General features: G+C 45.2%; 2 protein-coding genes, 1 long non-coding RNA gene and 1 other non-coding gene across 6 annotated transcripts in view; 2 read left to right on the top strand and 2 right to left on the bottom strand.

The window, feature by feature from the left end:
• LOC101693189 overlaps window positions 1–1,833 on the bottom strand; it is a 156,580-nt gene extending 154,747 nt beyond the window's left edge. For both annotated transcript variants that reach the window (XR_199353.3, XR_006603152.1), the window contains exons 1-2: window positions 1,713–1,833; window positions 610–742 (exon numbers count right to left, since the gene is read on the bottom strand). This is a non-coding gene — a long non-coding RNA (uncharacterized LOC101693189). The remainder of the gene's footprint in view (window positions 1–609; window positions 743–1,712) is intronic.
• A 196-nt stretch (window positions 1,834–2,029) lies between these two features.
• NANOS1 (nanos C2HC-type zinc finger 1) lies at window positions 2,030–5,051 on the top strand. The gene has a single exon (XM_045068726.1). The coding sequence runs from the start codon at window positions 2,359–2,361 to the stop codon at window positions 3,235–3,237; it is 879 nt and encodes a 292-aa protein (XP_044924661.1). The 5' UTR covers window positions 2,030–2,358; the 3' UTR covers window positions 3,238–5,051.
• A 2,446-nt stretch (window positions 5,052–7,497) lies between these two features.
• EIF3A (eukaryotic translation initiation factor 3 subunit A) overlaps window positions 7,498–21,749 on the bottom strand; it is a 39,267-nt gene continuing 25,015 nt past the window's right edge. Inside the window, exons 17-22 of one of the 2 annotated variants that reach the window (XM_045068992.1) lie at window positions 21,402–21,586; window positions 15,984–16,072; window positions 14,664–15,325; window positions 11,263–11,488; window positions 10,176–10,357; window positions 7,498–8,727 (exon numbers count right to left, since the gene is read on the bottom strand). In XM_045068992.1, the coding sequence (XP_044924927.1) occupies window positions 8,498–8,727; window positions 10,176–10,357; window positions 11,263–11,488; window positions 14,664–15,325; window positions 15,984–16,072; window positions 21,402–21,586 (1,574 nt within the window). In that variant the 3' untranslated portion in view covers window positions 7,498–8,497. The remainder of the gene's footprint in view (window positions 8,728–10,175; window positions 10,358–11,262; window positions 11,489–14,663; window positions 15,326–15,983; window positions 16,073–21,401; window positions 21,587–21,749) is intronic. The other variant, XM_045068993.1, reaches the window with a different exon arrangement.
• On the top strand, window positions 12,596–12,743 carry LOC123388790. The gene has a single exon (XR_006603299.1). It is a non-coding gene; the product is annotated as a U4 spliceosomal RNA (small nuclear RNA).

Below are 21,749 nucleotides of genomic sequence, written 5' to 3'. Positions count from 1 at the left end.
CTGCCAGTTTTAAACTTTCCTTTCCTTCCACAAGTTTTTTCACAACAGTGGCTCCCACTCCTCAGAGCTGAAAAGTCTGCATACCTTGAAAGTATGCAAGCTGCAGGGCTGTGCGAACAGAATGGAATTTTCCATTTATAGAATAATAATCTTCATACCACTCTAGGGGCCGGTGTTCTTGTGGTCAGAGCTTGGAGCTCAGTGTCAGCAAACCTGCCACGCTTCTGCGGGCTCTTTTATTTATTTTTGGTGGGAGAGGGGGAGGAAAAAAAAAGGAATGACTTTTTAACTGGAATGCCAACACAAACTTGAAAAAGGAACTGGGTTGGCACATGCAGACTACTACTGCCTGATTTCATGACTTAAATCAACCGTTAGGGAGGAGGAGATGCAGAGGCTGAGAAACATATCTTCAACCCTTCGTGCAGACAGGGGGCTAGAAAAAGCATCAAGTTACTGCCCCAGGTCCTTCCCTGTGGCCGGCCACCTGGCTTCCGGCCCGCTCCCTGAGGGTAGGGGTCCAAGCAAAAGGCACACGGGCCCCATCTCATTTCTCTTGATTCCCCCGTGTTCCACATTCAGTTTCTGCTGACGCACACACAGACATACCTTCGGGGTCCATGTGTAACAGGAAGGCCAGCAAGCCGTTTGTGAAGGGCCCTGAGTTCTAGTTCTGGCTGTGACATATTCACCATGTGACCCTGAAGAAATCCTTCTCTTCTCTGGGTCTCATTTTCTTCATCTGTAAAGTAAGGCTGGATTGAATGATCCCAAAGGTCCCTTCCACAGCTGACAGTCTGATTCCCTCATTCATTCTCAAGTAAACCAGTGCCAGCATGAGGTTCTGGGCAGCCCCTCCTGGGCCATTCTAAACCTGCTAGACACAGAGCCAGAAGCATAGCCTCCTGCCCCAGGAGGGCTGTCAGCCCCAGCTGCCTTCTGCCCCTGTTTCCCCAGCCAGAGCACTCCACCAGAAAGGGAAAGGAAAGTCCCGACCTGCCCGCCTGCCTGGCCGCCCAGTCACCAGAGGCGGCATTTTCCCAGTCCCACAGAACCCTGAAGAATCCTTCCCAGTACCTAAGGTCTTTCCTACCTTCCATTTTTTAAAAGGTGTTGTGTCTTCTCCTAGGAAGAGCATGACCACCCCGCACCCTCCTAAGCATAAATCTTCCAATATGCTTTCCATCGTTTCTACAAAAATATCTGACTCATTTTGAAGTATTAAATTGTGACCCTGAATATGGTTTATTTTTCAAGCTGCACATACAGCCCATTTTTTGATGCAGCCTCCCCTTCACACACACACCAACCACTGTCGGAGGATGGCAGATTTTGGGGCCCAGCCCCCATCCCTACCTAAGTCACCAGCTAATGGCCACCCAGGCTCTGAACACCTGTTGGGAGTCTGCTGCATGATGAAGTCCTGATGCCTCCACTACTTACTTCGGCGACCACCATAACCTGTCTCAACCTCCGACGTTCGTGCGAAGATTTCACCCGCTGAAAGCTGCCCAAGGCACTGTGCAAACGGAAGTTACTCGACTGCTGGGCAGCTCTGTCTAGATGACTGCGTCCTCAGAGCGCGCCAAACCCTGCCTCCCCACAGCCTGCCCTACTGATGCCGGTGAGCGGGGAGAAGGGCTGACCTGGGGCATTCGGGGCTGGGAGGACGGTGCGCAAACCTTGGGGCATTCCCCCACCCCCGCGCCTACCGGTGTCCTCGGGGAGTCTCGCCACCCGGCCGGGGAGACTCAGGCCTGGTCACCTGCTCCAAACTCAAAGCACAGCGCTCAGGAGAAGGCGGGCCCCAGCAGCAGCCCCTCCCCTCCCTTCCCCTTGTCTCCCCCTACTTCGCCCTCCCCTCCCAGCAGCGCAGGCAGGGCACGCCCCCTCCCCCAGATTCACCAATCGGCGTCCCGAGCGGCGCCGGTGGCGCAGGGGGCTCTGGTCAGCAGCCAATTAGCGCCGGGGCCCGAGGCGGCGCTTCGCCCGCCCCCTCGCAGAATGAAAGCCGTCCGCAGCTGGCTCGCCTTGCGCAGCGCGCGGGGCGCGGGAGCGGCGCGGGCCGGAGCGGAGCGCGCGCACTGCCCGCCCGCCCCCGGCGCGCCCGCCTCCGCTCCGCCTCCGTCCGAGGCGCGGACGAGGAGGCCGGGGCGGGGTAGCGCAGGGGGCAGGGCGGCGGCAGGCGGGCCGAGGGGGTGTGTGTGGTGGGGGGGGTGGACGGGGAGGAGCGGGGCCCGATAAAAGGCTGCGAGGCGGCCGCACCCCGCGGCAGGCCGGCGGGCAGGCTCGGCGCTCCCCTTCCGTCCGGCCCGCGCGGGTCGCGGGGAGGCGGTGCGCGCGGCCCGCAGCCCGCCCATGGAGGCTTTCCCTTGGGCGCCCCGCTCGCCCAGCCGCGGCCGCGCCCCCCCGCCCATGGCGCTCGTGCCCAGCGCCCGCTACGTGAGCGCCCAGGGCCCGGCGCACCCTCAGCCCTTCAGCTCGTGGAACGACTACCTGGGGCTCGCCACGCTCATCACCAAGGCGGTGGACGGCGAGCCGCGCTTTGGCTGCGCCCGCGGCGGGGACGGCGGCGGCGGCACTTCCCCGCCCTCCTCCTCCTCCTCGTCCTGCTGCTCCCCCCACGCGGGGACCGGGCTCGGGGCGCTGGGGCCGGCGCTGGGGCCGCCCGATTACGAGGACGACGACGACGACAGCGACGAGCCCGGGTCCCGCGGCCGCTACCTGGGCGGCTCGCTGGAGCTGCGCGCCCTGGAGCTGTGCGCCGCGGGCCCCGCCGAGGCCGGGCTGCTGGAGGAGCGCTTCGCCGAGCTGAGCCCGTTCGCGGGTCGCGCCGCCGCCGTGCTGCTGGGCTGCGCGCCCGCCGCTGCAGCCACGACCGCCGCCGAGGTGGCGCCGCGCGAGGAGCGGGCCCCGGCGTGGGCGGCCGAGCCCCGGCTGCACGCCGCCTCCGGGGCGGCGGCCGCCCGACTGCTCAAGCCCGAGCTGCAGGTGTGCGTGTTCTGCCGGAACAACAAGGAGGCGGTGGCGCTCTACACCACCCACATCCTGAAGGGACCCGACGGGCGAGTGCTGTGCCCGGTGCTGCGCCGCTACACGTGTCCCCTGTGCGGCGCCAGCGGCGACAACGCGCACACGATCAAGTACTGCCCGCTCTCCAAAGTGCCGCCGCCGCCCGCTGCCCGCCCGCCGCCGCGCAGCGCCAGGGACTGCCAGCCCGGGAAGAAGCCGCGCTGACGGCCTGGGCTCCGTTCTGCTGCCACCTGACGCCACCAGGGCCCCCGCCTGCTCGCTCTCATTTTCGGTCTGCGCACCAGCTTTCCCTCGCTGCTGGAGAGGCGTGGAGCTCGGCAGTTAGCTCCACTGGGGAAGTCTTGTTTTGGGTTTTTTTTTGTTCTTGAAAGCAAGCCGGCCGTGCGGAGATTACTTTGCTGTCGAAGAGCGGTTGAGACTGGACGCTACAATTTTGATTTATCTCTGGTTTCTAGTTTGTGCACATCCAGACGGTGAAGGCTGGGTGTGTTTCCCACTACCTGAAATCTGGCAACTTAATGGCACTGTTTATTTACTGTATACGTCGATCTATTTTAGATGCGCATCAGTATGAATTGTCTCAATCTAATCTCGGATGTTTAATTTTATGGAGGCACTTTACTAGGTCTAGAATATTTTTTTAAAAGCCTCATAACTTTACTGAAAACTGGCGATTTTATGAAATGTCGGCAAAATGACTATTTTATTGTTTAGAAACAATATTTCTTAGTTGTCCTTAATCAGTTACTCTAATTCCAGGTGAAGCAAGCCCCTGGCAGCATCACCCTTTTGAGAAGTGAAGGTTTAGTAAACTTTCCAGTATTAATTTGTGTGGGTATTCCCTCCTTGTGGCTTGTTTCAGACTTGGCTGGAGATATAAAAATGCACAATCCGTAGCAGGTAGAATATAGCTCCTTATCTTTTATGTACCAGATCTTTTTATTACTAAACTAGCAACTAGCATTTCCACCTTGAAAATTTGTGCCAAGTTATAATCCTGTTGTGTATACACTTGAAAATTGGTGCTGTTTAAAAACTTGACTTGTGTATTTATACAGTAACAGTATATGAATTCATTTATCTTGCCTATAACTTTGCTACTTGGCCTTTTGTCCATGCACCCACCTCCCCATTTCCAGTTCTTTAAAAACATTTGTGACATTAAGATCAAAAGGGAACAGTATTAATTCACCCTGCTCCATTTCAGTGTTCCCAAATAGCAGAAAGCTCCTTGCAGCTGTAGCCTCTCAAACTAAATGGAAGATGCCATCCTGAGCTCTGGAAGGCTAATGTAACAACCTGTGTTCAAGAAGGTTCCACTATGGGCTTTGTCTGGCTTTAGGGAGCAAGCCGTCCTCAAAACAGAATAAGCACTGAAGGAATTAAATTGTGGAATGGGGGTTGAAGACAAACACAGCTTCCCCCGTGCTCCCTTTTTCCCTAGACGACCCTAGTCTGTTTCTGGAATCCCACCACTTACCACAAAGGAGATTAGACCCTATCCTTAGATGCACGTTCCTAACCCTAACTTTAGCTCCCACCCTCATTTATAGCCATGCCAGATGCCACACCATGGCTTGTAGCTATCATCAGGGCAGATCCAAGAGGCAAAAATGGAAGTGAATTAGGATGAATGCATATGAAATGTACAAAATACATCACTATCTGAAAATGCCAGCAAGAGACTTAGTCATGAATACAGATTCAAGTCGTAGAGCTCAGCTCTAGACTGCTTTTGTATCAAACAGCTAACTTCCTCCACAGCAAATTGGCTTGAACACTCCTTTGAGGATACAAATAGAGGCAGAGGTAAATAATATTGGAAGGCTGTGAGCCTTTTTGGCCAAAGGGGTAACAGAACGGGGGGGGGGGGGGAGCAGCAGGTAGACAGTACGTTGGCCAAGAGAAAATCCATGCCTGCTAGTTCAGCCCCAGAATACAGAACTCCGGATGTGACCAGTCTTAAATTCAAGTAGCTTAATAAAAGCATGTGATTATTCTCTTTTGTTGTGCTAGAAGATATAGCGGTTTAATTTTGGTCTTGGGGAGTTATCAGGTCATAGAATTCGTTACCTCTCCTACTTCTACCTTTTCGAAGAGCACTACAAAGTATTCCCCAACTTAGAAGGACTAAGCAGGCAACTACTTTGGATTTTCAAAGAGCCAAACTGTTACTTTGTGTTCTAGCTGTCAAGCACATGGCTTTGACATGTTCAATAATGTTCTCATCACTCCCTCCGTGATGAGAAGTGCCTAATAGAGTTTGATATTGACAACATTACAGTTTTACCAGCAACCATCACGTTCATTCATCTGAAACACACTAATAACGGCCCCCCTCAAATTTGCCCGTTTTCCAGCTAACATTAAAACACTGAGAGAGCATGCACAGAGTATTACTACAGTTAATCTTCTAAAAATCTGTTAGGGAAAGTATACTAACCACACTCTAAGGCACTTAAGAGGAACAAGCCTAGAACTTTCAATCTAAAACTTTATGTACTTGCAAAAAATTAAATTTAGGGTGTGGGGCACTTGGCTGGTTCCATGATAACGCATGTCACTCTTGCACTTCGAGTTTTACATCTGAGCCCCATGTTGGCAAGTTGACTTTACTTAATTAAAAAAAAAAAAAAATTAGAAACCCAAGTTTTAAAAAGTAAAAAAAAAAAAAATTAGTGTGACAAAGTTACCTTGTTTTTATAAGAATATGTCTGTATTTGGCTAAAAACAAAACAACATATGGATGGAAGCCTTGAAAGTGCTTTACCAGCTGTGCAGGTAGACTGCTTACCTTACCTTGCCTATCCTTTTCTATAGACACATTTGCAGTGAGTGGCTTTTTATTTCTTTGGAATTTAATTTTCCTACGCAGTCCCTTTTGGAAAGTACAGAATTAACTTTGATTACAACTTTTGGCTTTAATTGTAAGCCAAAATTGTCTATTTTAAAATTATACTACACATAGGTCTACCTCAAAGGAAAAGACAGGGAAGGTTCAGTGTTAGTCCTCACTTTCTAGTCGGTGCTTAGCCACATAAGAAACATTCCTGCGTTCCTTCCTGTGTCCAGTATCTATGTCAATTAGACTTGTAAGATTAGAAATGTCTAAATGTCTAACCAAAATATCTTTGGTTAAAAAAAACAACACAGGTAAAGCACATAAAAGCATCCCCACACATGGCCACATTACCACCTCTTTCTGGAAGCCAGTAAGGACTACTAGGGGGGTGTAGTCTTCTCTGGGCCACTGTCTCCACCCTCAGATCCACATGTATTAACTGCAATGGCGCTCCTGTTTAGAAATACAGAAGCCTCTCTCAAATAAATAAAATCTTAAAAAAAAAAGGCAGGGGTGGGGGGTGCCTGGGTGGCTCAGTTGGTTAGGTGATTGCCTTCAGCTCAGGTCATGATCCTAAAGTCCTGGGTCCCACATCCGGCTCCCTGCTCGGCAGGGAGTCTGCTTCTCCCTCTGACCCTCCCACTTCTCATGCTCATTCTCTCACTCTCTCTCAAATAAATAAATAAATAAAACCTTTTAAAAATGCAGAAGCCGCTGGGAACATGAAGACATTCTAGACATAGTTGAGTAGGCTGGACTGAACATCCAAAGTTTCCTTTGACACATGTGAATACTGGGGGACGGAGGAGAAGGCTGTGAGGCCTTGAGTAGAAACTTAAGAGCTGGACCACAAAGTAGCAGCAGACTCTTCTGCCCCCATCCTGTGCTGACAGGAAGGGTACGTTTGCAGACTAACCTAATCATCAGACATACATCCATAACTCACCTAAAAAATCAGCTTAAATGAACAGTCCCCTGGGGCCATCAGTGCTGTCCTATTTCTAATGAATGGGGAGACTCAGCAGGTTACTGCCCCAAGTTTTGTCATTTATTAAAAAGAGCAGGCCCTTTCCTCAAAGACCTTTTAAGATTTCCACTTGTTTGAAATACTAGATATTAAGAAACTGAATGTTGAAAAAAGGAGGTTTCTGTCACTGGTAGTATCAAACAGAAAAGGCTGCATCTGATAATTTAAGTAAAAAAAGGATCAATACTCCCTCTTCTGGCCTTACTATAGCTGTACCAACAAGTATTCTCACCACCACCCAATACTGGAAATAATTTGCGTACCTGTAGCCACTATCAATTTGCTACTAACATTCTCTCAAATTGTATTTTTTCTAATTTCAGGGGAACACCCAAAATAGTAAACAACCCACCTACCCTTGTATACAAGGCTCACAGAGAGGACAGCATTACAAGGAAACTAAGGGGTTCCTTAATTAAGGAAGGAAGCATCCTAGCCATGTTTTTCTAGTTGAGTTATTTTGATTCTAAATGCTGAGACATTTAATGGCAACAACAAAAAAAAATTTTCAAAACAACAAACTCAACTGGATATGCAAACTCACCACAGTAAGTACAACACTTTGACTATAACTACAAATCAACACTAAAACAAATTCTGTAAGTATTTTATTTATCATTGAAGAAAAAACACAGCAGCAAGTTCTGTGTTGGCTTCAATAAAACCAAATAGTTAATCTTTGACATAGCTACGACACTCCAAAATTGAAGTCAACACAGTCATTACTACAAATTACTTGTTGAAAGAATCTATCCTGAAGAGAAAGGAAATTAGGAAAAAGAATTTAAACAATTCCTCCAAACCACACATTTATAAATATTGTCATATTTAAAATGCTTGAAAGGCATGGATTCTCCATTAATGGAAAAGCAGTCTGCTATTGGCAACAGAAAAAACTCAGCAATAGTTTTACCAAATGCTTTAAAATTTAAAAGCTCTAACTGTTTTGGATTCATACTTGAGTAGTATTCTTGTCATTACAATAATGACTGCAAATTGCTTTATACTCACCTCTCAAGTAAAATCTACAGAAAATCCCACTGTATCCAATGTTTGTAATGTTTACTGCACTTATAGTGAACCTAAAAACTTTCTAAATGTAGTTAATATAGTAAATACCTCAAAATACCTAGAGGTACGTCTCAACCGCTAATGATGTGGAAGTCATTTCAGCCCCTGCTTTTGAAGAATCTTCAAATACATTTTCTATAACAGAACCATACCTCATTCCAAATCAATAAAGTATTTCAAAAACAAAAGAGAAAGATCAGTTCTATACCAAGATACAGGTGTTACTCCATACCCGACAGGTTCACATTTTAAATTTATTTTTTAGTTTTTGTTTTTTTGTAAACAAATGATTGATGAAATAATGCAACACCTTAAATTCCAGAAAATGGCCTGGCCGTCCAACCTCCTGTGGACACAGTGCACGATCAATCTATTATAGAGGATTAATACAAGTTCATGCTTTTTGTGTTACGGTGAGACAACACTAAAGAATCCAATTTAGACTGGTTGAAGCACAAGTATAATAATCCTTGAATGTGACCAAACCTATGTGAGACATGTGTCTGAATCCATTATCTTGAGATTTAACGTCGTACCGTGGTCCATCCATCTTCATCAGTCTCGTTTTTAGTACGACGAAGAGATTCTCTATCCTTCTCAGCCCTCCACGAAGCCTTCTCTTTTTCACCTTCTCTTTCCCTGTCGCGGTCTCTTTCTCGGTCTCTTGAAAGAGCTGGGGGAGGAACGCGACGAGGCGCTTCCCGCTCTTCTGCCCGCTCATCTCTCCTGTCATCAGCACGCCTCCAAGAACTTACTAAAAAGTTTAATTAAATGAAAAAGAGTGAAGTTTGTACCATATTGTACTGGCTCAGACTAAACAGAACTTCAGCGAAAGGAATGCCTCCAATTACTCAGAAATCCTGTACTGTAGAAATAAGGATACAGAATCCCCATTTTAAGAAAAAAAAAAAAAAAAAAAAAACAGTAAAACCTAAATATATTTTAATCACTTTGATACAATTTTTGACAAGTCCTTCAAAATAACATACAGACTTAAGAGATAACTCAGGGGCACCTGGATGGCTCAGTGGGTTAAAGCTTACTCTGCCTTTGGCTTCGGTCATGATCTCAGGGTCCTGGGATTGAGCCCCGCATCGGGCTCTCTGCTTGGCGGGGAGCCTGCTTCCCCCCCCACCCCTCCCACCTGCTTGTAATCTCTCTCTGTCAAATAAATAAATAAAATCTTTGAGGAAAAAAAGTAAGAGAGAGAGAGAGACAACTCAAATTTGCCAACAAGAAGAAACCACTGGCCTGGGAGGTGTTCTAATTGTCACAATAATTTAAGATAAGGTAAGAAAAAATCTGAATGAAAACTTTAAAATAAAAAAAACCTTTTGGCTCTCGTTGAAGAAATCGTAATACCAAAATGGCCATTAGCGTACTGTACTTTACAGGTATAAGAAAAACCCTTGTAATCCCCCTGTACAAATGAAAAACGTTTGTGAGGTAACTACTTAGTTAAGTGCAATGGCCATTTTCAACTTTAAAACTTTTTTTAAAAAAAATTTTTAGAATATTGTATTTCTTTTCAGCGTAACAGTACTCATTGTTTTTTGCACCACACCCAGTGCTCCGTGCAATCCGTGCCCTAATACCCATCATCTGGTTCCCCCAACCTCCCACCCGCCTAAAACTTTTTTTTTTAAACTCAAGTTTCAACTATCACAATTTCAGAGTAAGAATGTTTTACACTTTACACTTATCTACCAAGATCTTACTTTTAAACAACTGACAAACTGTTTTCTAGTTACATAAACTTCTAGAGCAATATATACTGCTTACCCTCCAATTAGCCTACTACTATACTTTCAATTTAGGTATGAGCTACTTTCCAGAGGTACTACGAAATTTATGAGAACTGTGAATTTTTTTAAAAAACTTATTTATTATTTGAGAGGGAAAGAGGAAGCGAGCTGGGGTGAGGGGGAAGCGGGTAGGAGGGAATCTCAAGCAGACTCACTGCCAGGCGTGGAGCCCCATGTGAGTCTCCATGTTACAACCCCAAGATCACGACCTGAGCCAAAATCAAGAGTGAGACACTTAACTGATTGAGCCACCCATGCGCCCAGAGAACTGTGAAACCTAAACTGAATATTCACTATCTTATTTTTGATGCTTGTAAGAACAGATGAGGTTAGTAAAACCGCCAATTTCCTGAGATCATGGTTTTCCAATAGTCAGCAACGTGCCCAACATCCATACCTTCTTCACGCTCGGATCGGAGAGGAGGTCCTCTTCTGTCTCGATCATCTCGCCTTTCCCTTAGATCACGGCGATCATCTCTCTCCCGACGACGGTCATCCCGATCCCTATCTTCACGGCGATTTGAATCTCTCCAGCTCGAAGACTCTTCCGCTGGTCCTCTTCTCCAGCCTCCTTCATCCCTGGAACCATTCAAAATGACATGTTAAGTTCTGTCGTCAGACTCCACACAGCACATCCAAGTTGGTGCTCGAGAGTTTACAAATGTAACCGGGATGACCTTTGAATTTCTAACTTGATCTCAATCTGGTGCCTCAGGTGTAGAAGCTGAGTGAGAACATCTGGACCTGTGCTGAACAGCACGGCAACCACTACTTGTATGCAGCCACTTAAATACAATTAACTGAATCAGAATCAAGACGTCCTGTCAGTAGCACTAACCACACTCCAAATGTTCAACACCAAATGTGCTTGCCGGCTACCACACTGGGCCTTGCAGACAGTGTGCTTTCATCCTCACAGAAAACGGCACTGAACAGTGCCATTAGCACAAAGCCACTCAGGTCAGAAGGAGCAAGTCAGAACTGTTACCGCTAATAAAAGTCAAGGAGCTCTGAATAATTTAAGGGCTCTAAAACTGAGTAACTAAACCACAGGGGAAAGGCCATGGACTCGCAAAGATACCTGTGGAACTAGAGTCCTACCCACCTGCAGACAGCCGCCCACTGTCAGCCTCACCCTCTCAACTTTGTAAAGAGGGGAACGTTCAAAAGAGGCATGAGGATGGGGCGCCTGGGTGGCTCAGTGGGTTAAGCCGCTGCCTTCGGCTCAGGTCATGATCTCAGGGTCCTAGGATCGAGCCCCGCATCGGGCTCTCTGCTCAGCAGGGAGCCTGCTTCCTCCTCTCTCTCTCTCTCTGCCTGCCTCTCTGCCTACTTGTGATCTCTCTCTGTCAAATAAATAAATAAAATCTTTAAAAAAAAAAAAAAAAAAAAAGGCATGAGGCACACCATTTCTCAAGACTACATGGTTTCCCAGAGAATTTAAGAGACTCCTAACTGTAATTCCAGAGAGTTCCAAAGCAAACCTAGGTCGTCTGAAGCGGTCCTCTCGATCCCCATCTCGCTCTCTGTCCCGCTCTCGCTCTCTCTCTCGGTCTCTTTCTTTCTCTGGGTCCTTGTCGTTTTCATCACGATCCTGGTTTTCTCTCTCTCTCTCCTTTTCCCTATCCCATTCACGTTCTTCTGATGGTCTCGATTCTCGAGGTGGACCCCAACTCTCTTCTCTGGCTTTTTCTTTCTCTCTCCATCCACCTGTTTTTATTTTTTAAAAAAGGAAAAACATTTTTATACTCAAGAAACTCAGGAACAATGAATAGATATGTGAATGCTGACATTAATATCACCACTGCAGGTGCTAATTTAAGACACTCCAAACCTCATTCAAAGAAAACTAAAGGGACGCCTGGGTGGCTCAGTGGGTTAAAGCCAGTGCCTTTGGCTCAGGTCATGATCCCAGGGTCCTGGGATCAAGCCCCATATCAGGCTCTCTGCTCGGCAGGGCGCCTGCTTCCCCCCCTCGCCCCCGTCTCTGCCTGCCTCTCTGCATACTTGGGATCTCTGTCAAATAAACAAGTAAAATCTTTAAAAACAAAAAACAAAAAGAGAGGGAAAAGAAGACCAAATTTGGGACACCTGGGTGGCTCAGTAGGTTGTGTCTGCCTTTGGCTCAGGTCATGATCCCAGAGTCCTGGGATCAAGTCCCCCATCCAGCTCCTTGCTCAGCAGGGAGCCTGCTTCTCCCTCTGCCTGCTCTGCCTGTTCTGCCTGCAGCTCTTTGTGCTTCTGTTCTCTGACAAATAAGTATAAACTCTTAAAAAAAGAGAGAGAGAGAGAGAAAACTAAAGCTATTTATGTTACTTTACAGAATTACCAGCTCCTATTTATGACCACCTACCACTGTTTCTCTAACATAAAAGGAGGACCATGTAAGACAAGGGACATTTACATAGTCTGGGTTGAGTGTTCCATGTGCTGAGACTTCAGATGTAAAAATCTGTTCTGATAGTAAACAGACAACTCATTTTAAACAAAAAACCTAAAGAGTCAGGGGTAAGAGCCAGATCTCTGAGAGAGCCCCAATTATAAGTTCGTTCACATCCTACATTTTCAAAACGACATATTATCAAAATTACATATTACCAATAACTTCCTTTTCTATTCTTGCTCTCCATCACTTACCACCCATGCAATCATGGGACAAAGAGAAGTCCTTTGACCACTATCTCACACTTAGACATGGGATACCCAAATCAAGGAACTTCATATATATATATGCACAAAAAGGTCAAAGGGAGCAAATATAAATGAAAATCTGTTGCAAGGTTAATTACTGTCACTATATTTGTATTAACATGTGCCAGCTTTGCGCAGTGGCAGTATCGTAGCCAATGAGGTTTATCCGAGGCGCGATTATTGCTAATTGTATTACCATGTGCCAACAGCACTACTCTAAACCTTCTCTGTGTATGAACTCATTTAATTCTAGCCAGTTTTGAGCTACACAGATCCCATACCCGCTAATTTACCTACTTGCTGAAACATGTCTGCAAATCATCCACAGACACCTGGGCACTCTGCCCCTCCCCCGCACTCGTGCAGAGCCCACGGAGTCCCTGAGCTGCCCGCAGAGCACGCTCACAGTCGAGGCTGAACGAGGTAACGCTCTGCTGCACGCTGCAGCTCTCATACTTTAAACCAAGTACCCTTCTGGTGGTCTGTTTAGTGACAGGTTTTCACATTTTCTTGCATTGTTGGGGATTTCACTGTTCCAAAGGGCCCTTAGGCACTGTGCTCAAATGCTGCTTGTCTAGTGTCCCAAGCACAAGAAGGCAGTGGATGTGCCTTACAGGAAAAATACTCGTGTTAGAGAAGCCCCATTCAGAAGCTACAGCACTACTGGCCAGGAGTTCAATGTTAATGAACCGACAACGTGTATTAAATAAGGTTATCTTTAAAACAGAAACGCACAAAAAGTCACATTCATTGGTTGACAGAAATTTTGTGACCAGAGAACTTACGAGAACAGTAATGGTTCAGTATTCATAGCAACTTCGCATAAAACATTTATCGGGACTTAATAAGAATCTATGACACTGTTCTCCCCACTCACACAAGAACAGGAAAGTCAAACAGTCAGACAGTGGAATCAACTGAGACCAGAAGAGACAGAAATATGAGACAAAAACACAAAGGGCAAGGGAAAGAGGCTACTCGTTGAAATCTTCATGCAGAATGGATTACTCTGGCTACTGCACCAAGACTTGACCTGGGAGTGGGGAGCCTGTGGGGACCAGTAGCAGCAAGAGTTCGAGGAAGGAATGATGGCTGCTCAGACCCACGTACGTGCAAGGGGAAAAGAGAAGTGGGCAGATCTGAAGAACATTAAAAAGGCAGAACTGAACTAAATGAAACATCTAACTTCTACAATCAGATGGACAGTGGTGGCCCTTAAGAGATGGGTGTGGGTGAGAACTGTTTCAAAAGATTGAATGTAACATGTCACAGACACTTCTACGTAGAAATGTACTATGTGCAACATGCAGCTGGAAAAATGGGTCTGAAGGTAAGCAAAGAAGGCCCCTGGAGAAGATGGTACTGGAAATCAGTAAAATATGAAAAGATGAGCAGGCCCAAGACTGTGAAAGAAAGAAACTGAGCTCTTCCCATAAGAATAACCTCATGGGTGGGCACCTGGGTGGCTCAGTTTGTTAAGCAACTGCCTTCAGCTCAGGTCATGATGCTGGTGTCCCGGGATCGAGTCCCACATCAGGCTCCCAGCTCTAAGGGGAGTCTGCTTCTCCCTTTGACTTTCTCCCCTCTCATGCTCTCTCTCAAATAAGTAATCTTTTAAAAAGAAAATAAAAGAAGGCAAAAAAAAAAAAGAATAACCCCATGGTTGACAGAGGAGTGCAAGACAAATACTTAGTAAGTAACTTTTTCATTGTTTATGTGCGAATGCTGGTCTAGGACAGAACCAGAGGAACACCAATACTTCGGGGATAGGCATGGGAACAAGAGCCCCCAAAGGGGTCAACAGGCAGAAAGAAAACAAAGTGCCTATCACTAAAGGAGAAAAAGGAGTAAAATTCTTTAACTTCTCTTGGTGTGTGGGACATGAAAGTCTAACTCTGAACATAAAAATCACTGCACAGATAACCAAGGAAAGATAAAAGACCCATCCATCTGGAAACTAATAATAATACAGCCTGATTGCTGTCAGACATAATTAAAATTTCACATTTTTAGCTAAAAAGTAACTTTTTATTTAGATATCTAAATGTAAGCAGTCATTTGAGAGGACCCCTATTTGAAATAACCTGGTATCAACTATGGAACAGTGATTAGCTCACGTAAGATTTCACTATTTGTAAAACGCATCAGATTCTATGGAGCATCTAAGCAAGTTGACAGAATACCAAAATCTTACCTGGCTTGACAAATGGTCTCCAGGGACCAGGTCTTGAGTCATCACCCCTTCTGGGAATCCGATCGTCATCCATGTTTCTCCAAGGCCCCCGGTCATCATCTGCACCACGCCTAGAACCTCTGTCATCATCAGCACTCCTCCAAGGTCCTCGGTCGTCATCCATGCCCCGCCTGGGACCCCGGTCGTCATCCATGCCCCGCCGGGGACCCCGGTCGTCATCAGCATTACGCCAGGAAGGCCGCTCATCATCTGCACCTCCTCGCCGCGGCCCCCGGTCCTCATCCATCCCACGTCTCGGTCCTCTGTCCTCATCAGCTGTTCGCCAGCTTCCTCTGTCCTCATCCAGTCCCCGTCTAGGTGGTCTGTCATCATCTGCATGACGCCAGCTCCCCCGATCTTCATCACCCATTCGTCTGGGAGGCCTGTCGTCATCTGCATTACGCCAGGAAGGTCGGTCGTCATCTGCCCCACGGCGAGAGAACCGGTCTTCATCAAGACCACGTCTAGGACCTCTGTCATCATCCATGCCACGCCGGGGAACGCGATCATCATCTGGTCTAACAGAGGACTCTCTCTCTTCCTCATCTCCCAAACGCCTTGGTCGATCTTCCTCTCTTCTATGAGGCCTTTCCTCATCCCGCCCCTCTCCACGTCTCCACTCCCTACAGAGCAACAAGGCAAACATCTTTAAGAGTCCATTTTCTTAAAAGCACATGATTTGGGGGGAATTATTTCTCTCCCTTTTAAAAACCATTTCAGTCTAAATTCATTATTCCTACTCCTCAAAGAGTATGTGCTCCTGATAAAAAATAACACAATATAAAATCTTACACATCAACAAATTAAGCAGACAACTGCCTTAAAAAGTTATCTAACTGTACTTTATAATAAGCATTCCATTTCTAATCTTTACGATGGCCTTTCAAAATCTAATTTCTGTGTAAGACTTATGACCAGCAATCTTGTTTATCATGAGCAGTCATTTTTAAAGGATGGTTCAATCTACTTAAGAAATTTAAAGAAAAAGAAAAAAAAGCTCTAGAACTGTTCACTCTTACTGTAATCTCTACAGCACTCCGGGAACAAAAAAAATCTGAAGCATATATTTGTCAAAATATTTAGAAGTCGGTAATTACAGCACTGTTGAGGTAAACTATGAAAAATATTTCAGAAAAAAAAAATTTCAGTAACAAACATTCGCACAGTTCTTCACCATTCTCCTTTCCCCAACTCCACAAAATAAACCGAACTTAAAAACTGTGATAAGGTTTTCAATAGGACCTATGACTAATTAATACTATTTTCCTCGATTCTACTTACTTCTCTGGTGGGCCTCTTCTCCACTCGGAATCGACTTCAGGTCCTTTCCTCCATGTGCCTTCTGAATCTCTATCTCCCCAACGAGAGTCCTACATTCACCAAAGTTAACATGAGGCACTACAATGGCAACACTTATTACAACTACTGGTATTACCACTTACATCAATCTTAAGCCCTTAAATATAAACAAGTTTTAAAGTTGTTTCTTTTTTAATCTTAAGTCAGAGTGACAGTACAGTGAAACCGGCATTCTCACTTATTCTGAGTGACTTTATAAATCAAATAAAATACCACCTGAAAATAATCTGACCCCCACCCGCCCTCTGGAATTACTAAAATATCTACAGATTTCCTCTGACCTCAAATTTTCCTTTTGAGATTATGTGAAAAAAGCTCAGTGCCCTAAATGTACATCACAGTTCCTACTAAACAGAGGCTGAACAAATGAAACGTCAAATGGGGAAGTGGTTCAATTAACAGTTACCTCCCTCTTCGAAATACTATGCTGTCATTAAAAATTATGGAAAGGGGAGATAAACACCCTTCAAGTAGAAATGTAAATGTGGTACAGTCTTTGTAGAGACCTACGCACACAATTTTACCACCAACACCTCTGACACAGCTTGATTGCTCCAACAAACATTAACTTGAGGCCACAACCAGCAATTAAGAACGCTCTGGAAAACCCAAATAAGACCTAGGGCGGGGGTGGGAAGAGAAAGATAAAAATCTGACAAATTTAACAATCCCAAGCAGATGATTAAGAAGATCTTCATTTAAATTTTAAAGTGTTCTGGAAACAAAACCCTCAACAACTAGTATAAACTGCAGTGAAGGAAAAAAGCCGAATGGTAAGTCATCTGCCATTGTAAGTGACTCTCAACTCTTGTGGTGGACATTGTTCTAAGAGACTTTCCTGAATGGACACCGTGGGATAAAAAACACAAATGCCAATGGAACTTAGTCACCACAATGGAGGGACTGTACATATCCAGAAGACCAAGTTTATCCTACCCTTCACACTCACTCTACAAATCACACTCAACAAAGAATTCAAGTTATTAGAGGTTTTCCTACAACTAAACCCTCAAAAGAGATTTTTAGGTATGGCTATGATTGCCATTAAACAAAGAAAAAGAATTCTAAAAAGTAACACGATTGCCAAAAATTTTTAACTCAGCTGATAGATCAAACAGAACAGGCCCTGCTAATAAACTTATAAACTGAACAAGAATCTCAGAGAACCAGTTACAAAAGGACAAAGAGATGAAAAAAATGAAACTTAGAATAGAAAGAACAGGACTTTGAAAGGCAAATATAGACAACTTCTATCAGCTAAGGAAATTTAATCTTCTCTAAGAAAAATAAAATTACATCCTCTGACTAAAAAGGCACAAGTGCCAAAAAGGATTAATAATACAGAGTATATATACACTGAGGTAACTAGACAGTCTCAGTAGAATCTCTACACTCCCCTTTACTCCAAGGAAAGAGAAAATTCTGAAAGTTCCCAAGGAATAAAACAACTATGTACAGAGGTAACAAGACCAAGACTTTTATCAGATCTCCTCCTATCCCGTGTACTAGGACAGTAAGCACTGTCTTGAAACTTCTGAGGGAGGATTCTGCAGGGACTGAATCACTGCACAATTTTTCAACTGGGGGGCGGGGGGTGCTCTTTTGAGACATATACAAAGACAGCCTGGAAAAAACAACCTAAAAGGATATACAAAACCAACAAAATGTATCTGCAAAGGAGAAGAGATGATACAGTATAAACATATCTGAAACTAAACAGTGTTTGCCAAGACAGCTGTAGGAGTGCACTTACTGCAATGAAACCAAAGTAAAGACAAGCTCAGAAGTTTTTGTTCAGAGAAGAGGTTCTTCAAATCAATATACAGTCTGTTAAGTTTAGATAAATTTTAGGGGGGGAAAGGGGGATGGTAATCACTAAAGAACACAAAAAACTGGGGCGCCTGGGTGGCTCAGTGGGTTAAGCCGCTGCCTTCGGCTCAGGTCATGATCTCAGGGTCCTGGGATCGAGTCCCGCATCGGGCTCTCTGCTCAGCAGGGAGCCTGCTTCCTTCTCTCTCTCTCTCTCTGCCTGCCTCTCAGTGTACTTGTAATTTCTCTCTGTCAAATAAATAAATAAAATCTTTAAAAAAAAAAAAAAAAAAGAACACAAAAAACAAAAGTGAATGGAGAAAACTTCTTAAAATTTGGCTTAAAGGAAGAAGAAGTAGCAAGAACATGGAAGTAAATTAAAAGCTCCAAACTAAATGTTAAGAATAAAACCAAATACAGTCACTACCATGCTAAATATGAACGGATAAATCTAAAGATTCTCGAACTGAAAGGGAAAGGAGGGAGAGGGAGGCACAAAACAGAAATAAAATGCCAAAGGGGCGCCTGGGTGGCTCAGTGGGTTAAGGCCTCTGCTTTCGGCTCAGGTCATGATCCCAGGGTCCTGGGAACGAGCCCCCCATCGGACTCTCTGCTCAGCGGGGAGCCTGCTTCCTCCTCTCTCTCTGCCTGCCTCTCTGCCTACTTGTGATCTCTGTCTGTCAAATAAATAAATAAAAATCTTTAAAAAATAAATTTAAAAAAGAAATAAAATGCCAAAAATGAACAAAAGAATGGATATGCAAAAACTAAATAAAAAAAGAAACAAAGAAACCCATAATCACAGCACGTTTGCTACCTCTTTTTTTTTTTTTTAACATTTTATTTGAGAGAGAGAGGAGGAGCAGAGAGGGAGAGGGAGAGAGAGAAGCAGACTTCCAGCTGTGCAGAGTCTGACGATGGGCTTGATCCCAGGACCCTGAGATCATGACCTGAGCCTAAGGCAGACACTTAATGAACCACCCAGGTGCCCCAAGTTACCTCCCTTTCTTCAGAAGATGAAGTACCCATAAATTAACAGAATGCAGCAAATTAAAATAACACAACACTTCTGATTCCATACATACCCACAGAAATTCGTGCCCAACAGAAAAAGAATACACTAACTACATGTTTTAGGACACAAGGGGAAAATGTATTCAATTCCAAAAAATCAGAAATTATACAGACCAGGCATGCTTGGGTGGCTCAGTCGGTTAGGCATCTATGCTTGGTTTCAACTCAGGTTACGATCCCAGGGTTAAATCAAGCCACATGGGGCTCAGCAGGGAGTCTGTCGTCCCTCTCCCTTCCCTTCTACCCCTTCCACCACAGGCAAATGTTCACGCCCTCTCTCTCAAATAAATATATATATATGTATTTTTAAAAGATTTTATTTATTTATTTGTCAGAGAGAGAGAGAGCATAAGCAGGCAGAGTGGCAGGCAGAGGCAGAGAGAGAAGCAGGCCACCCACTGACCAAGGAGCCCGATGCGGGGCTCAATCCCAGGACTCTGGGATCATAATCTGAGCCGAAAGCTGCTTAACCGACTGAGCCACCCAGGCATCCTTATATATATACATATACATACAAACATACACACACGCGCACGCGCGTTTTTTTTCTTTAAGATTTTACTTATTTGACAGAGATCACAAGTAGGCAGCAAGGCAGGCAGAGAGAGAGGGAAGCAGGCTCCCCACTGAGCAGAGAGCCTGATGTGTGCCTCGATTCCAGGACCCTGGGACCATGACCTGAGCTGAAAGCAGAGGCTTCAACCACTGAGACACCCAGGTGCCCCCTAAACATATTTTTTTTAAATAACAGAGGACATATTCACTAATAACGAAGAAATAAAAATAAAAATTAGCAATAGGAGTAACAAAACCAAAAATCTACCCATAAACATCTTAAAAAGAAATCAAAGAGCAGGCCCTCCAATAAAGAGAAGTGACAATGGTATGGCAGAGACAAAGGAATAGAGAAAGGCAGGCAAGAAATCTCCCAGCTACTCACCTCTTAACTTAGAAAGTATCTTCTTTAAGGGGGAACATGGGCATATCCATGGGAAAACAAAGAACATGCAGATAATGTCACAGAAACATGGTAAGGCTTGGAAGAGATAGAACATAGGAAGCATAGGAAGAGACAGTGACTACAAGCAGCAAACTAGAAAGGCCTGGACTGCTAAGGCAGGTAGTCTGGCCAGAAGTACTGAGTACCAATCAAAAGAGAGATGTGAAACCCAAAAGCAGGTATAATAATCAAATATGCATTATGGGGAAGAAAAAAAAATCAAGCAGACCACAATGTAGAGGAAGGTCTGAAGCTGGGAAATGATTATAATCACAGAGAATAGTAAGGAGACCAATAAATAATACAGGCAAAAGGAAATTCTGAACTAAGGCAGTAATGCAGGAAAAGAAAGGAGAGGGAGTGGTAAATTAAAAACTCTACCACTAAGTGGGTAACAGAGTCACCAATCAGGAGCCGGAGTCAGAGACACAAGACAGAGGGGAAACATGGGTCAGTTTTGGACATGCATGCATATTTAGAATAAATATTCAGAGCAGCCTCTGAATCACCTGGGAATAATGGGGTTTTTTAAAAAGATTTTGTTTGACAGACAGAAATCACAAGCAGGCAGAGAGGCAGGCACAGAGATGGAGGAGAGGAAGCAGGCTCCCTGCTGAGCAGAGAGCCCAATGCGGGGCTCCATCCCAGGACCATGAGACCATGACCTAACCCTAAGGGAGAGGCTTAATCCACTGACCCACACAGGCACCCCACAATATTGTTAAAATGCAGGTTCTAATTCAGGTTTGGCACTGGGCCTGAGATTCTGCATTTCTTTTTTTTTTTTTTTTTTTTTTTTTTTTAAGATTTTTATTTATTTATTTGACAGAGATCACAAGTAGGCAGAGAGGCAGGCAGAGAGAGAGAGAGGAGGAAGCAGGCTCCCTGCTTCCGAGCAGAGAGCCCGATGTGGGACTCGATCCCAGGACCCTGAGACCATGACCCGAGCCGAAGGCAGTGGCCCAACCCACTGAGCCACCCAGGCGCCCCGAGATTCTGCATTTCTAACAAGCTGCCGGGAGACGGTGAATATGCTGCAATATGCAACGGTCTGGCGGACCGTCTCTGAGCATTAGGAAGTGAGAGAACTCACATCATCTCTGAATTCACAGCAACCCCCTTTAAGGAAGGTACAACAGTCCTTCCATAAACAAAAGAGTGTTCTTCCGTCAAATACTGACATCTTAGAAGACTTCATTCTTACTAAGGACTTCATTCTTACAAAGCAGATTCCTAAACTGAAGCCTAAAATCCCCGCTTTGCTGTAAGTCTTATCTTATCTTCCCCCATTAAGAACCTATCGCTGGGAAGACAAAATAATACCAGACTTTAAGAGATGAATGCCACCAATTCTCCACACCAAGCCCAGACACTGACACGTGCAGAGGCGTATGGATCATGCCAGAGAGCCGGATAACAAACACATCGCACAGAAACAGAGTAACCCCTACACTCACCTTTCTAGAAAGTGGATCATCACCAAGTCTTCTCTCTTCCTCTCTGCGTCGTTCCCTTTCTTCAATTTCCAGCTCTCTTTGGCGTTTCTTCCTTTCTACTTCTTCTAATTTCTTGACCCGCTCCTGATACTCTCGGAGCTCTTCCTCGCGTTTGGCCCGTTCAGCGCGCTCTCTCTCCTCCCGCTCTGCATAATGTAGGAGGTAGCGTTATCAAGTGCGCCTCTACCTGCATCTTTCCCCTCTTTGCTAGGTCTACTTTGTTGGTATTCAGCAGGCAGCATAAAGTAGAAGGAAAATTCTTTTTAGAATTTTTAAGTAGTTTATAACCAGCCAAGGGGCAAGAAGATA

This window comes from Mustela putorius, unplaced genomic scaffold (assembly GCF_011764305.1).
Source record: "Mustela putorius furo isolate JIRA1106 unplaced genomic scaffold, ASM1176430v1.1 tig00003909_pilon_pilon_pilon, whole genome shotgun sequence".
NCBI classification, from domain to species: domain Eukaryota; kingdom Metazoa; phylum Chordata; class Mammalia; order Carnivora; family Mustelidae; genus Mustela; species Mustela putorius.
This window is presented reverse-complemented; position numbering and strand designations above follow the sequence as displayed.